The 18209-nt window shown below is 38.8% G+C and overlaps 1 protein-coding gene across 1 annotated transcript in view; it reads left to right on the top strand.

Moving 5' to 3' along the window:
• Positions 1-16016: 16016 nt before the first annotated feature.
• Positions 16017-18209, top strand: part of LOC140160334 (uncharacterized) — a 44536-nt gene continuing 42343 nt past the window's right edge. The window contains exon 1 of the mRNA XM_072183586.1: positions 16017-16145. Within this exon, the coding sequence (XP_072039687.1) occupies positions 16131-16145 (15 nt within the window). The 5' untranslated portion in view covers positions 16017-16130. The remainder of the gene's footprint in view (positions 16146-18209) is intronic.

Below are 18209 nucleotides of genomic sequence, written 5' to 3'. Positions count from 1 at the left end.
GGAACAGATTTATTGTTCTGGAGTAGTGCTCATGTGAATTTAATTGAAAGATATAAATGTGCTTTAATGTTTACATCACACAGTTTGTCAATTAAACAAAGAATTACCTGAGGAAGCGCATTGCAGTGGAAGAATCACACAATCGCAACACTTTTTGGCGCTCTCTTTGTATCATAAAATGAGATTAAAGTCACTATCAAATTTGATTGTTTAAACAAAAACTCTCACTGTGACATGTTCAGATAAGTTTCTTGCTTGAGAAAACACATCTCAATATTTGGTGTGTACACCCCTTGCCAGCTCAAGGTTCCTTGTGGAATATCTCGCCAGCCAGCAATGAGGGTGTGTCTAAGTTCCTGCAGGGTGATTGGTTGGTTGTCCATGTTACCTATCCCGCGGGATACTTCTGCCCATAAGTTCTCTATAGGGTTCATATCCGGGCTCAAAGCCGACCAGTCCAGGTGTTCTACATTCTCATTTTCGAAGTATTCCTTCACGCGAAGGGCTCTGTGCGCCGTGGCGTTGTCATCTTAGATCACGAAATTGTTCCCGAAGTTTCTTTTTGCAAACAGAAGCATATCTGTATCAAGAGCATACAGGTATTGGTCCTGGTGCATGTGTCCTTCTAGCATGTAGAGATGTGATTTCGACCTACTGTGAAATGCTCCCAATACTGTGATTCCACCACCATCTCCCTGGACTCTAGGAAGGATGAAATCCTCAAGTAGGGCTTGACCAACCTGTCTTCGGACCTTGAATTGGTCATCTTAACTGTAGAGGAGGAACCAGGCCTCTTCACTGAAGATCACATTATGCCAGTGGCATACTGTCAAATCCCCATGTCTCTCTGACTAAAGTAAGTGCGCATGCCGATGTCTTTGCAGAATTATCGGCTTTCTTATTGGTCGTCTTGCGCGAAAACCTGCACGAACCAGTCTATTGTTTACAAGTTTCCTGGTAACAGGTGCGTTTATGGACCTCAGCTATTCTGTTCGTACCCGAGATCCAGACTTCGTGCGGCCATTGCGGCGAAGTCTCAGGAGAGATCGGTCTTCCCTGACGGTTGTCTTTCGGGGCCGATCTGATCTTGGTCTAGGTGTAGTAGATCCGGTCTCTCGACATCTCTTCATAATTTTAGAGACTGCACCTTATGCAATTCCTAAAGCGGCACCAATATCCTTCTGTTTGTAGTCGCGATTACGTAAGTCAATGACACTGGCGTATAAATCTGCGCTCAACTCGTACCCAATGATCAGAAATATCGTATACAACAGACAGATGCAACAAAGTAAAGCTGGTTTCTTCACACCGTAATGGAAAAGCCAATGTAACCTTATGAATCATATCGCTATAATAAGTGCGAAAAGGATGCCCGCTGGTTCATTGATCAGGCATAAGAAGCCATTGTTCTACATTAGGTATTGTGTGATATGGAACGGTACCTAAGACCTTGTCAGACACCCGTGATCCATTTTGCATGGCTGACGAGTCATTGATGGTAAGAAATCTGCACTTAAAAACAGGGTTATGCAAAAAAATAAAAATATTCTTTTGTCCATGACTTTAATTTTAGTTTTCATTGAAAGCATTAATTTCCAAACTTTCCAAATATTTTGTATTTTATTGAGTTCATTTGCAGCTTAAGGGTAGACGCGGTATTGTTAGTCGAAGCAGGCACAATATCGATTTCCATTATCATAATCTATATATCATTGAAAACTAACACTTTGATGTTTTCCATAAGTTCATTCTACAAATCATATACTTTGAAAACTTACTTGATTTATTTTTAATGAAGAAGGAGGCGGCCTATATGCTTCACCCTAGCAGGGCGTAAGACAATGCGAAACACAAATTAATATATGCGAGGATCGGAAATAAACGATGCAAGCTCGAGAAATTATAATTTAAATGGCGTGATTGGGGCTCGAGCAAACTGGCATATGAAAATATTGAGAGAGAATATTTTCATATGCCAGTTTGCTCGAGCCCCAATCACGCCATTTGATTTATTTTTGTTAATGAGTTATGTACGTTTTACAAAAGGTTTGTTGTTTCAGGCCTCTAAAAAGCTCGAAGACGTGTACACGTACAGTCTCTTTAAAAACAAAACTGGTATATGTATTGTATGCTACAACTCCATTTTTTCGTCTGTGACCCCGAAAGTTTATTTTGCCCCCCCCACCCTCAAGAATGCTGGCTACGCCTCTGCTCGTGGTCACTACAAAAGTGTGTGGCGCTAATGTGCAGACTCGTCTATTTGGGACCATCCTCCCAATAGCCAACACTGACCAAACCGTCGCAATCGCTGATCATACAACGTTAACTTTGATCATGCAACCAACAAATTCAGGGAACCCCCAAATCGTTGTTATCGCTGTTTTTTCTCTCATTCTACACCTGATGAAAATAACATGGGTGACTTGTCCTTTTGTCTGTGTCATTGTTGTTTTGTGGTGTTTGTGTTCATTTTGTTTTGTTCCACAAACCGCGACGCCTCTCGAATAGCGAGCGGAGCGAGCACCGAGCGTAGCCCCGTTCCACAAACCGCGACGCCTCTCGAATAGCGAGCGGAGCGAGCACAACTATCGGCTACTATCCTACAGTTGGAAAATCATCATACAGGTATCAGAGTACAGCACAGAGGCCAGTGCTAGTTTTGTCCTTTTTGGTGTTAAGAAAAATATATAATAAAATCAGCTATCTTTTATCTTGTGAAATTTGTTAATAAATCATAGACAGTAACACCATGGCTGTCGAAATATTTTTTCGAAATTCAAACCGCCGAGTATGGGTGAATATACTAAACAAGTTGCCAGGCTAGTTTTACCAACATTAAAGTATTAGTGAGAATCATTTTCTTACGATCCGTGACCATTCATAGCATACCTTTGTTTCTCTGTGGATTTGACTAGATGGACATATTTTAAGCAATTTATTGCTCATTTTTCAAAATGGCCGCCGGCGACATATTGAAAAACATGAAAATCTATATACCATGACCTGTATCTGATTTCCAAGCCAAAGGCTGTTTGGCTGTCTGGGATTGACGTTATTAACGTATATAACCGCTCTCTTGTATCCTCATCTGCAATGCAGATAGTGTGTGCGTTGAACTTTTTCCATGCATCTTGTGTCGAAAGCAACAAAAGTGTTTTTTTGTCCCGGTTACCAGACTTTTGTGGACCTTTCATGCACCACATGCACAATGCCTTATCATGCAGAACACCTATACTTGAACGAAGTTTCTTGGGAGGAGGTCCTGAGAAAGATGATTACTGACCTGGCATCCCTGCCTTTTTTCTGGTTTCTCAGATTTGTGCTTACGTTTTGTGGCTTGGGAGTGAGCGCATGTGTTAGACATCGTGGTACTACAAGTAGCATGCATATAATCACCCTTTATGTCATTTATCCCATTCCACTGTTGTATTGACATGTTGAAATTTATCAAGGCCCCTCCATTGTAAAGATTTGTCCTTGATGTTCTCCCATTTCTCTGCGGATACTTTACCTAAACTGTCTTTTACAGGGCAATGATCTTTACTCAGCATGCATTCTAGTTTATCAGTCTCTTGGTTGCTCTGTAGCTCTTCAGTGTCTGTTCTGTTCTCCATCACGTGCTCTTAACATGCAAATTTCCTGAAAGAATAAAAGTAAAACTTTCAGAATCCATAGTATACGTAATTGAGTAAAAATAAGTATTGGCCTCATGTGTGGCACATCTTAAATATCGATATTCATGTTTTTCAACATGGCTCCGGCAGCCATCTTGGATTTAGGGGTCAAGATGACCCCCAAACACTTTGAATATGGCATAAAAAGGTTTGACATGCCAAATATAGTGGAAAACGACACATTGTTTGTCAGTATAGCCTATCCACTTCATAAAATATAGATTTTCATGTTTTTGTCAATATGGCGCTGGTGGCCATCTTGGATTTAGCAGTCAAGGTGACCCAAACTCTTTGAATATGATCTTAAATGGTTTTGCATGCCACACTTAGTCGAAAACGACACATTGTTTGTTATTATAGCCTATCAACTTCATGATATATAGATTTTCATGTTTTTGTCAATATGGTGCTGGCGGCCATCTTGGATTTAACAAGAATATAACAAAAAAGATTTGGCATGCCAAAAATAGTTGAAAACGACACATTGTTTGTTATTATAGCCTACCCACTTCATGATAATCGATTTTCATGTTTTTCAATATGGAGCTGGAGGCCATCTTGGATTTAGGGGTCAAGGTGACCTCTAAACACTTTGAATAGTTAGAAACGGTACATTATTTGTCGTTATAGCCTGTCCAGGTCATAGATTTTCATGTTTTTCAATATGTCACCGGCGGCCATTTTGAAAAATATAAATAGATTTTCCCGACATTTTTGGAAGGGACATAGGAGCCATTTTTTTTATATGCCCATCTAGTCAAATCCACAGAGAAACAAAGGTATGCTATGAATGGTCACGGATCGTAAGAAAATGATTCTACTATAATAGAGATGTTTTGCACACATGCACAACATGCTCTACCTTGTGTGGAGGTTAAAATCGGCATTAGGGGCGCACCACTTGATATCAAGGTGGGCTGGTTAGTTTCTGAAGAAAAAGATTTGCCTTGTCATCTGAGCAAAATAAAAAAGCTCCACCTCAGACCAATAAAAAAAATTGCTCCACCTCGGACTAGGCCCAACAGATTTGGTGTCAAGGGTAACGCTTTCAGCTTTCAAATTGCAATTTGTCTTGCGCTTCGCACGAATTTGTTCATCATATTTAATATTTTAGCTTCAAACTGGGTAAATATTTGGTGTTTGTGCGCATTTGTTTGTGAAAAGTTATTCTGTGAGCCAAAACACTTTATTTTTCACCAAAGTCCACCCCAATATCAAAAAGAAATCTACAAGTCACACGGATGCAGTGGCGTAGCTGCCGGGGGGGCAGAAATTGCCAATTTGGGCCACCTACCATAGTGTAAGGAAAGATGAGGGATAATGAGGGAGCGAGGGAGGAAAAATAGAGGAGAAGAGGAGAGGAGGGGGGTGGGGGAGAATCCATACTACAGTATATGCAGTTCCATACAATTATTATCAATAAGCTTCAATATACATGTAGCGGCCTGTATCCCAGGATCGTTTTTACCTCTCGAAGGCAAAGCAATAGGCGCTGAAACAGTGGCGCAGCTTCAAGGAGGAGGGGACAGGGAGGGCGCAATTACCCCCAGGTAAAAATTGCCTATTTGGGCCCGCCCCCTAGTGCAAGGAAAAAAGAGAAAGGAAGGAGAGAGAGGGGAAGGGGAGAGGGATAGAGAGCGTGAATCCATACGATACAATTTTATTGTTAATAATACCCGCAGATCCCAGGATTGTTTTTGACTTCTCGAAGGCAAAGAAATAGAAAGCTGTTAAAATGCTAATTACACAAAAAACACATGATTATAGGAGCCTTAAATTAACTAGTAAAAATAAAACAATAAAAGGGCCAACCTAAAAGAAAAGTCGAGAAAGGTGGGCAAGCCGGGTGGGAAAAAAGGCTGTGTATGTGTGTGACACGTTTCTTCTATTGCTTGCCCAAACGAAAATTGACAGTATCAACACACAATTGGCCGATTTAGTCATTTACCATTGAGCTACAAACGCAGGGCTGGATTGACCATTTGGCCAGAGGGGCCTGGGCCCAGGGCCCCAAAATTGACTAATGTATGTTCCTTTTTATCCCGAAAACACCATGCTTTGCGCGCACTTTAACCATGAAATAGTAAAAATTCATTTCAATTCAGGGTGGGGTATGAACGTTTAGACAGTATTTATTGTGGTACATTAGAGCACATCAGACATATATCAAATTGCATTCTGAATACGAAGAATGTCCTTCTGATATCAAATAATTTAGATTTTTTGAAATTCGCAATGAAATACACATTTTATGGCAAATCATTAAAATTGATATTTTTGATATTTAACAGTACTCAAGTAAACTTTATAAATCTGATGATTTATAATTGAAGTGGATGTAGGTGGGATGAAAAGCCGACGATCAATTGAAAATCTTAACCTTTCATATTGAAGATCTGGATTTTTTCCCCAAAACACCAAAAAAAATAAGGTCTTTTTGGGAAAAAAATCCATATTAATAATTTGTCATAAAATTTGTATTATATCGTGAATTTCAAAAAATGAAAATTATTTGATATCAGAAAGACATTCTGCGTATTCAGAATGCAATTCGATATGTCTCATGTGCTCTCATGTCCCACAAAAAATACTATCGAAACGCCTAAAACGCTCATTCCAGATCCCAAATTCGTAATAAAAAAAGCAAATTTTTCGCGGAGCGCGCAAAAGTAATAACTCAGTCTACCATTTTTGGTAGTCTACCACTCTTGAGCGACTGTATTGCAAAATCTAAACTTATTTCCTTTGATATTTTTACTCTGAAAGTATAATTTTTTCGATGGGGGTGCACCCACACCTATACCGCCATTTTTGTTTGATGGATTTGGGCCAACATCCCATACAGGCTTGCAAAATCCCAGCTACGGATGGCAGCCATGTGGATATGTCATCATGCAGTTGTTATTGTTAACTACATGTATGCACACAACACAGGGGCACTCACAATAGGCAATCGAACCCTACTGGTAGCGCTGTATCGTAGCTATTGGGGATGAACTAGTTAGTACCATATATCAAAAAGTATAAAAGCTATGATTTTAGTACTTTCTCTCTGTTTCAATTACTTATTCTTTTCCAAATATCTGAATCTTCAACCCGGTACAAGCTTTAATAACGGGGGAACATACATTTTTATTAAAAAGAAATCCTACCATCTATCCAAACTCCCCGTGTTATTCCAATGCACATTTTACTTCACCGGGCAGCCATTTTTTGATCGTATTTTGAAGATTGGCGTCATAAAACCGTCATAGGTACAAATTTAGTATTTTCTGTCAATCAATTATGGCTTATTCTCTACATGTCAATCTTTAAATAATTGGCATAGTCCTTATAATAACGGTACTCCGCCTTGATGAGTAAATGACAGCAAACAGCTGCAAACCAGTGAAAAATATCCCAAAACTCGGTCAGTGGGGCTCCGTTCGTACATGTCAATAGAGTCATTATCGATTGGATTAATCGTCCGTAGCGGACAATTCGGTCGCTCATTGGATCAATATTATCAGGTGGTAATAAATTTGCATTGGACAATAGATTACTATATAATGGTTTAGTACTGCATCGGTTTGATCTTCAATAAGCGGGTTTATGGCTGGAAAGGTCACGGTGAATTCGCCGTGGACGTAAGTGCACTATGTTTCTTCCGTGAGAAATCCTTACACGAGTCTATGTTTTTAATAAAACAATCCCAAGACATGAATCTCCTTCGAAAAATTTTCACGCGCGAAACGGTTATAGACCATCAAAATTTTGTTTTAGCAACACAACAAATTTAGAAATGTTTGTGAAGATTTCATGATTACGTGTTCAACCAATGGCGACGTCAAGAATGGCGATATAGCGTCCAATTCCATCGGGCATCAGAACAGGTGTTGGCGGATGCGATATCGCCATTTTGTGACGTCGCCATTGGATTAACACATAATCGTGAAATCTTCACAAACAATTCTAAATTTGTTATGTGGTGTCAACGCAAAATTATCGTACTCTAAAACCATTGGGGTACGACAATGTACTCCACTCTATGTTCTTTTTCAATTTATAACTGCTAACCGTCTGTTTTGAATGGGGCTGTCAGCCTTGTATAGGGTGCACAACTTATAAGTTCCCCCCTACATATTTTTTTAAATAAATCCAAAACTATTTGACAAAATGCAAACCTGTAAAATGATATGGGTAGCCTTATTTGTTTTACACATGTGGACCAAATTTTAGCGTCACATGTCATTGCGTTCAGTCACAATGGTTCATTATGTAAAAAAGGAGACCGTTTTAAACAGTGTTAAAGTTGCATCTGAGTCCATAGGACTCAATTCTCAAACAATACAGTAGGCCAGGGATATTCATGTGTTTGTAAAAGAAAACGTAATCTTTGGTATTCTTCTTCTTCTTCTTAAAAAGTAAAGCAGATGTTTTATTCTTTTCTTTTTAATGATAAATGTCTGAGATGGAAGGGAAATGTACTGCAGTGAGAATAGACCACATCGCCAGTAGTTCATCACATGTGAAAAGTCACATTTTAATAATGCCGCGTTTGCCCGAATTTCTGCTGGATGAAAATGTACCGGTGAAAGAAATTGCTCGTCGTATGGGCCAGCAAAATCTCCTGACATGAACCCCATTGAGCATCTTTGGGACCATGTTAAAAATGAGGTTGACCACCTTATCAATGAAAACACAACACTGCAAGAGCTAACCCGAGCAATCCAACATGTATGGAACAACATGGACCAGCATCGGGTCCGGAATTTAATAAACAGCATGCGGCGATGTTGCAATGCACTTGTCAACAGTGCAGGATGACACATCCCCTACTAAACATCTAGACTTTAAGTTTTATTTCCATTACAAACACATGGACAGGCCTAACATACTGTATTGTTTGACCATTGACTCCTATGGACTCAGGTGCAACTTTTAAAACTTGCTCTTTTTTTACCTAATGAACCATTGTGGCCAAACGCAATGATGTGTGACACTACAAATTGGCCCAGATTTGTAAAACAAATAAGGTTACTCATAACTTTTTACAATTTTACATTTCGTTAAATAATTATCGATTTATTTTAAAAAGCATTAGGGGGAACTTATAAGTTGTGCACTGTATATTTACGCCAGCCTCGAACGTCACATGTCGCGTGTCCTATACCGCCTGCATCAGAAAGAGAATGTAAATACTGCCACCAACGAACCCTAGTTGACATGATTTTAAAATAGATGAGGTTTCTATATTCTCTCAATACTCACAAAAATATATTGCATGATTTGGGGAATTTATGCTGCCACGTAGGTCTGTGCAATTTGTTCGCCTAAACTCGAGACGATAGATCATATGTTACAATAACTAAACAATTGCCGATTTCTTTACAATTTGACAGCTTTAACATCAGAGCATACCGTTCAGAAACGTTTGTAGCCTAATCATGGCATCTGCAGCGGTAAGTATTAAACAATATGTCACTCTTTTCAGGTATTTACTACAAATATTATGACGTCTAATTTTTTATGGAGAATGGATTGATGGTCCGATTTCATTACATATTTAGTCATTGGTTTATTGACCTTTGAAGGAGCCCAAAAGGGTTTATTAGTTTTGGTTGGGTAAGGTGTCCCACGGAATCCCTTTTAGATTCCTTTTTTGATATGCGAGTCATAAAAATGCATTTAAAAGCCACCGATAATTCTGTGTAAATCCCGTAGTGCGACAGCTACTGCACCAGAGATTCATCCGGCTTGTTGAGAGTCAATATATTTTTGTATCCAGACTTCACATTTTATATATGTGTAGCTCAGTGGTTAAAGGGTTCGCCCGACAAGCAAATTTTAAAGTCTGGGGTTCAAGTCCCCATACAGGCAGGTATGACCTGAATTTTTTTTTTAAATCTCTGGTCATGGTTTATATGCCTATGCATGTTATGTTTGTTTCCAGGGGCGTAGCCAGCTTTCCATTATCATAATCTATATATCATTGAAAACTAACACTTTGATGTTTTCCATAAGTTCATTCTACAAATCATATACTTTGAAAACTTACTTGATTTATTTTTAATGAAGAAGGAGGCGGCCTATATGCTTCACCCTAGCAGGGCGTAAGACAATGCGAAACACAAATTAATATATGCGAGGATCGGAAATAAACGATGCAAGCTCGAGAAATTATAATTTAAATGGCGTGATTGGGGCTCGAGCAAACTGGCATATGAAAATATTGAGAGAGAATATTTTCATATGCCAGTTTGCTCGAGCCCCAATCACGCCATTTGATTTATTTTGTTAATGAGTTATGTACGTTTTACAAAAGGTTTGTTGTTTCAGGCCTCTCAAAAGCTCGAAGACGTGTACACGTACAGTCTCTTTAAAAACAAAACTGGTATATGTATTGTATGCTACAACTCCATTTTTTCGTCTGTGACCCCGAAAGTTTATTTTGCCCCCCCCACCCTCAAGAATGCTGGCTACGCCTCTGCTCGTGGTCACTACAAAAGTGTGTGGCGCTAATGTGCAGACTCGTCTATTTGGGACCATCCTCCCAATAGCCAACACTGACCAAACCGTCGCAATCGCTGATCATACAACGTTAACTTTGATCATGCAACCAACACATTCAGGGACCCCCCAAATCGTTGTTATCGCTGTTTTTTCTCTCATTCTACACCTGATGAAAATAACATGGGTGACTTGTCCTTTTGTCTGTGTCATTGTTGTTTTGTGGTGTTTGTGTTCATTTTGTTTTGTTCCACAAACCGCGACGCCTCTCGAATAGCGAGCGGAGCGAGCACCGAGCGTAGCCCCGTTCCACAAACCGCGACGCCTCTCGAATAGCGAGCGGAGCGAGCACAACTATCGGCTACTATCCTACAGTTGGAAAATCATCATACAAGTATCAGAGTACAGCACAGAGGCCAGTGCTAGTTTTGTCCTTTTTGCTGTTAAGAAAAATATATAATAAAATCAGCTATCTTTTATCTTGTGAAATTTGTTAATAAATCATAGACAGATGTCGAAAGATTTTTTCGAAATTCAAACCGCCGAGTATGGGTGAATATACTAAACAAGTTGCCAGGCTAGTTTTACCAACATTAAAGTATTAGTGAGAATCATTTTCTTACGATCCGTGACCATTCATAGCATACCTTTGTTTCTCTGTGGATTTGACTAGATGGACATATTTTAAGCAATTTATTGCTCATTTTCAAAATGGCCGCCGGCGACATATTGAAAAACATGAAAATCTATATACCATGACCTGTATCTGATTTCCAAGCCAAAGGCTATTTGGCTGTCTGGGATTGACGTTATTAACGTATATAACCGCTCTCTTGTATCCTCATCTGCAATGCAGATAGTGTGTGCGTTGAACTTTTTCCATGCATCTTGTGTCGAAAGCAACAAAAGTGTTTTTTGTCCCGGTTACCAGACTTTTGTGGACCTTTCATGCACCATACTCACAATGCCTTATCATGCAGAACACCTATACTTGAACGAAGTTTCTTGGGAGGAGGTCTTGAGAAAGATGATTACTGACCTGGCATCCCTGCCTTTTTTCTGGTTTCTCAGATTTGTGCTTACGTTTTGTGGCTTGGGAGTGAGCGCATGTGTTAGACATCGTGGTACTACAAGTAGCATGCATATAATCACCCTTTATGTCATTTATCCCATTCCACTGTTGTATTGACATGTTGAAATTTATCAAGGCCCCTCCATTGTAAAGATTTGTCCTTGATGTTCTCCCATTTCTCTGCGGATACTTTACCTAAACTGTCTTTTACAGGGCAATGATCTTTACTCAGCATGCATTCTAGTTTATCAGTCTCTTGGTTGCTCTGTAGCTCTTCAGTGTCTGTTCTGTTCTCCATCACGTGCTCTTAACATGCAAATTTCCTGAAAGAATAAAAGTAAAACTTTCAGAATCCATAGTATACGTAATTGAGTAAAAATAAATATTGGCCTCATGTGTGGCACATCTTAAATATCGATATTCATGTTTTTCAACATGGCTCCGGCAGCCATCTTGGATTTAGGGGTCATGATGACCCCCAAACACTTTGAATATGGCATAAAAAGGTTTGACATGCCAAATATAGTGGAAAACGACACATTGTTTGTCAGTATAGCCTATCCACTTCATAAAATATAGATTTTCATGTTTTTGTCAATATGGCGCTGGTGGCCATCTTGGATTTAGCAGTCAAGGTGACCCAAACTCTTTGAATATGATCTTAAATGGTTTTGCATGCCACACTTAGTCGAAAACGACACATTGTTTGTTATTATAGCCTATCAACTTCATGATATATAGATTTTCATGTTTTTGTCAATATGGTGCTGGCGGCCATCTTGGATTTAACAAGAATATAACAAAAAAAGATTTGGCATGCCAAAATAGTTGAAAACGACACATTGTTTGTTATTATAGCCTACCCACTTCATGATAATCGATTTTCATGTTTTTCAATATGGAGCTGGAGGCCATCTTGGATTTAGGGGTCAAGGTGACCTCTAAACACTTTGAATAGTTAGAAACGGTACATTATTTGTCGTTATAGCCTGTCCAGGTCATGGTATATAGATTTTCATGTTTTTCAATATGTCACCGGCGGCCATTTTGAAAAATATAAATAGATTTTCCCGACATTTTTGGAAGGGACATAGGAGCCATTTTTTTTATATGCCCATCTAGTCAAATCCACAGAGAAACAAAGGTATGCTATGAATGGTCACGGATCGTAAGAAAATGATTCTACTATAATAGAGATGTTTTGCACACATGCACAACATGCTCTACCTTGTGTGGAGGGCAAAATCGGCATTAGGGGCGCACCACTTGATATCAAGGTGGGCTGGTTAGTTTCTGAAGAAAAAGATTTGCCTTGTCATCTGAGCAAAAATAAAAAAGCTCCACCTCAGACCAATAAAAAAAATTGCTCCACCTCGGACTAGGCCCAACAGATTTGGTGTCAAGGGTAACGCTTTCAGCTTTCAAATTGCAATTTGTCTTGCGCTTCGCATGAATTTGTTCATCATATTTAATATTTTAGCTTCAAACTGGTAAATATTTGGTGTTTGTGCGCATTTGTTTGTGAAAAGTTATTCTGTGAGCCAAAACACTTTATTTTTCACCAAAGTCCACCCCAATATCAAAAAGAAATCTACAAGTCACACGGATGCAGTGGCGTAGCTGCCGGGGGGGGGGGCAGAAATTGCCAATTTGGGCCCCCTACCATAGTGTAAGGAAAGATGAGGGATAATGAGGGAGAGAGGGAGGAAAAATAGAGGAGAGGAGGGGGGTGGGGGAGAATCCATACTACAGTATATGCAGTTCCATACAATTATTATCAATAAGCTTCAATATACATGAAGCGGCCCGTATCCCAGGATCGTTTTTACCTCTCGAAGGCAAAGCAATAGGCGCTGAAACAGTGGCGCAGCTTCAAGGAGGAGGGGACAGGGAGGGCGCAATTACCCCCAGGTAAAAATTGCCTATTTGGGCCCGCCCCCTAGTGCAAGGAAAAAAAGAGAAAGGAAGGAGAGGGGAAGGGGAGAGGGATAGAGAGCGTGAATCCATACGATACAATTTTATTGTTAATAATACCCGCAGATCCCAGGATTGTTTTTGACTTCTCGAAGGCAAAGAAATAGAAAAGCTGTTAAAATGCTAATTACACAAAAAACACATGATTATAGGAGCCTTAAATTAACTAGTAAAAATAAAACAATAAAAGGGCCAACCTAAAAGAAAAGTCGAGAAAGGTGGGCAAGCCGGGTGAGAAAAAAGGCTGTGTATGTGTGTGACACGTTTCTTCTATTGCTTGCCCAAACGAAAATTGACAGTATCAACACACAATTGGCCGATTTAGTCATTTACCATTGAGCTACAAACGCAGGGCTGGATTGACCATTTGGCCAGAGGGGCCTGGGCCCAGGGCCCCAAAATTGACTAATGTATGTTCCTTTTTATCCCGAAAACACCATGCTTTGCGCGCACTTTAACCATGAAATAGTAAAAATTCATTTCAATTCAGGGTGGGGTATGAACGTTTAGACAGTATTTATTGTGGTACATTAGAGCACATCAGACATATATCAAATTGCATTCTGAATACGAAGAATGTCCTTCTGATATCAAATAATTTAGATTTTTTGAAATTCGCAATGAAATACACATTTTATGGCAAATCATTAAAAATTGATATTTTTGATATTTAACAGTACTCGAAGTAAACTTTATAAATCTGATGATTTATAATTGAAGTGGATGTAGGTGGGATGAAAAGCCGACGATCAATTGAAAATCTTAACCTTTCATATTGAAGATCTGGATTTTTTCCCCAAAACACCAAAAAAAATAAGGTCTTTTTGGGAAAAAATATATATCTTAAATATGAAAGGTCAACATTTTCAATTGATCTTCGGCTTTTCCTCCCAGCTACATACACTTTAAGAATATATCATTAGATGTATAAAATTTACTTCGAGGACTGTTATATATCAAAAATGTGAAAAATATCAAATTTTAATAATTTGTCATAAAATTTGTATTATATCGTGAATTTCAAAAATGAAAATTATTTGATATCAGAAAGACATTCTGCGTATTCAGAATGCAATTCGATATGTCTGATGTGCTCTCATGTCCCACAAAAAATACTATCGAAACGCCTAAAACGCTCATTCCAGATCCCAAATTCGTAATAAAAAAAAGCAAATTTTTCTCGCGGAGCGCGCAAAAAGTAATAACTCAGTCTACCATTTTTGGTAGTCTACCACTCTTGAGCGACTGTATTGCAAAATCTAAACTTATTTCCTTTGATATTTAAGTATAATTTTTTCGATGGGGGTGCACCCACACCTATACCGCCATTTTTGTTTGATGGATTTGGGCCAACATCCCATACAGGCTTGCAAAATCCCAGCTACGGATGGCAGCCATGTGGATATGTCATCATGCAGTTGTTATTGTTAACTACATGTATGCACACAACACAGGGGCACTCACAATAGGCAATTGAACCCTACTGGTAGCGCTGTATCGTAGCTATTGGGGATGAACTAGTTAGTACCATATATCAAAAAGTATAAAAGCTATGATTTTAGTACTTTCTCTCTGTTTCAATTACTTATTCTTTTCCAAATATCTGAATCTTCAACCCGGTACAAGCTTTAATAACGGGGGAACATACATTTTTATTAAAAAGAAATCCTACCATCTATCCAAACTCGCCGTGTTATTCCAATGCACATTTTACTTCACCGGGCAGCCATTTTTGATCGTATTTTGAAGATTGGCGTCATAAAACCGTCATAGGTACAAATTTAGTACTTTCTGTCAATCAATTATGGCTTATTCTCTACATGTCAATCTTTAAATAATTGGCATAGTCCTTATAATAACGGTACTCCGCCTTGATGAGTAAATGACAGCAACAGCTGCAAACCAGTGAAAAATATCCCAAAACTCGGTCAGTGGGGCTCCGTTCGTACATGTCAATAGAGTCATTATCGATTGGATTAGTCGTCCGTAGCGGACAATTCGGTCGCTCATTGGATCAATATTATCAGGTGGTAATACATTTGCATTGGACAATAGATTACTATATAATGGTTTAGTACTGCATCGGTTTAATCTTCAATAAGCGGGTTTATGGCTGGAAAGGTCACGGTGAATTCGCCGTGGACGTAAGTGCACTATGTTTCTTCCGTGAGAAATCCTTACACGAGTCTATGTTTTTAATAAAACAATCCCAAGACATGAATCTCCTTCGAAACATTTTCACGCGCGAAACGGTTATAGACCATCAAAATTTAGTTTTAGCAACACAACAAATTTAGAAATGTTTGTGAAGATTTCATGATTACGTGTTCAACCAATGGCGACGTCAAGAATGGCGATATAGCGTCCAATTCCATCGGGCATCAGAACAGGTGGTGGCGGATGCGATATCGCCATTTTGTGACGTCGCCATTGGATTAACACATAATCGTGAAATCTTCACAAACAATTCTAAATTTGTTATGTGGTGTCAACGCAAAATTATCGTACTCTAAAACCATTGGGGTACGACAATGTACTCCACTCTATGTTCTTTTTCAATTTATAACTGCTAACCGTCTGTTTTGAATGGGGCTGTCAGCCTTGTATTTACGCCAGCCTCGAACGTCACATGTCGCGTGTCCTATACCGCCTGCATCAGAAAGAGAATGTAAATACTGCCACCAACGAACCCTAGTTGACATGATTTTAAAATAGATGAGGTTTCTATATTCTCTCAATACTCACAAAAATATATTGCATGATTTGGGGAATTTATGCTGCCACGTAGGTCTGTGCAATTTGTTCGCCTAAACTCGAGACGATAGATCATATGTTACGATAACTAAACAATTGCCGATTTCTTTACAATTTGAAAGCTTTAACATCAGAGCATACCGTTTAGAAACGTTTGTAGCCTAATCATGGCATCTGCAGCGGTAAGTATTAAACAATATGTCACTCTTTTCAGGTATTTACTACAAATATTATGACGTCTAATTTTTTATGGAGAATGGATTGGATGGTCCGATTTCATTACATATTTAGTCATTGGTTTATTGACCTTTGAAGGAGCCCAAAAGGGTTTATTAGTTTTGGTTGGGTAAGGTGTCCCACGGAATCCCTTTTAGATTCCTTTTTGATATGCGAGTCATAAAAATGCATTTAAAAGCCACCGATAATTCTGTGTAAATCCCGTAGTGCGACAGCTACTGCACCAGAGATTCATCCGGCTTGTTGAGAGTCAATATATTTTTGTATCCAGACTTCACATTTTATATATGTGTAGCTCAGTGGTTAAAGGGTTCGCCCGACAAGCAAATTTTAAAGTCTGGGGTTCAAGTCCCCATACAGGCAGGTATGACCTGATTTTTTTTTTAAATCTCTGGTCATGGTTTATATGCCTATGCATGTTATGTTTGTTTCCAGGGGCGTAGCCAGCTTTCTTGGTGTGGGAGGGGGAATAAAGTTTTAGGGGCAAACACGAAGAAAAATTGCATTTGCGTCATACATACATATACCAGTTTTGTTTTTTAAAGAGACTTTACATGTCTTCGAGCTTCAACAAAAGGCTTTATTAGGAGGATGTGCGCGCATAGCGCGGAAAATTTTTGTATTTTACACTTTTTTGCCCATGATTTGGATGAAAATGGCTTTCTTGTGACAATGTGCATTTTGTACAATACAATTTGTTTTTTACAATAATTTGGCCCATGATCGGGGTGAATTTTGGTGAAAAAGGGGTTCCTTGCCCCTTTTCTTTTCTTTTGCCATATAGACTTTCTCTTTCATTAATTTTTGTCAGGGGCACTCTGTCTATTGGCTTAATTATGCATTAATAAAGGAGGCAATTCAGTTGTATGTTGTCTGTCATATCGTCATTATGAGGCCCAAGGATGGGCGGTACTTTTATTAATTCCATACTAAACTATATATGATCCTCTATAAACATCTCTCTTTCTTTATTTAAACAAGAATGTTAGTGTCCATTGTTAATTCCATGAATGTTTACTTGACTTGGGAGAAGATTTCAAAAGTCTACGATCATAATTAGATAATTTGGAAAGTTTAAATTTTGGTTGCTCAGTAAGAATGGCCTAAGAAAAAACCTATTAACACAAGTGCCTAAAATTAAAAGTTGCTGTGCTGTCTTCTCTTCCTCTCCTCTGTAAAATGTGAAGAAAATCGCTGGTATTATTGTCCAGATGCACCATTGACGAAAATATCCAAACTTTTTCTTACTGATCTGACAATTTCTTAACTTTATAATTGAAAATGGCTTTTGTAGTTAAACTGTTCTGTGAACAAGTAAAAGCTTTTGAGGAAAATTCAGTCTTGACAAGTGAGTTCCAGTTTTCTCCGCAGATCTTCATGTCGTTTTGATCTGCCTAAAATCTCGATGATACACAAAGTTGGGTGCCTTTACTGCCTGCCTTACATCGTGAACACACCGATGGCATCACATCTGCGAACTGTTGTTACGAAAATCAAAACGACTGGTAAACATTTCTACTAAATGACCTCAAAAGGTCAAATCTTCTCAGTTCGTCTGTGAAAAATAAAATGACGGCATTGAAAGGGTGACGGTCACCCTTACGAGTGAAAATACAGCTTATTTAGCCAGTATCAACCATACTGCAGTTCCTGTCCGTTTTCCTATACACAATACACAGTGCTCTCACCATTGACGCGTGACCTGTACAAATGATGTATGTTGGGAGAATGGACACTTGCCTAGTTAACATCACTGTGTGAAAAATAACCAGCCAATATTTTATTTATTCTCCAAAACTTCTAGCAAATATATTTCTCTAACATGACCTAAAATTACAGCTAGGTTAGATGTTCAGAAATGGTCGCACTTTTGTAAAATATGAGTGAGGGCAAGGCATAGCTAGCCAACTCCCCGTGTTAATTGAATGGAGATTTGACCGAAAATATTGGTATCGGACCGCTCACTTCTGAAGGATGCCACAAAAAACGGTAAAAGCTACATTTAAATT

The sequence above is a fragment of the Amphiura filiformis genome, chromosome 9 (genome assembly GCF_039555335.1).
Source record: "Amphiura filiformis chromosome 9, Afil_fr2py, whole genome shotgun sequence".
Classification (NCBI taxonomy): Eukaryota; Metazoa; Echinodermata; class Ophiuroidea; order Amphilepidida; family Amphiuridae; genus Amphiura; species Amphiura filiformis.
The sequence above is the reverse complement of the archived record's forward strand: the minus strand, read 5'-3'. Positions and strand labels throughout refer to the sequence as shown.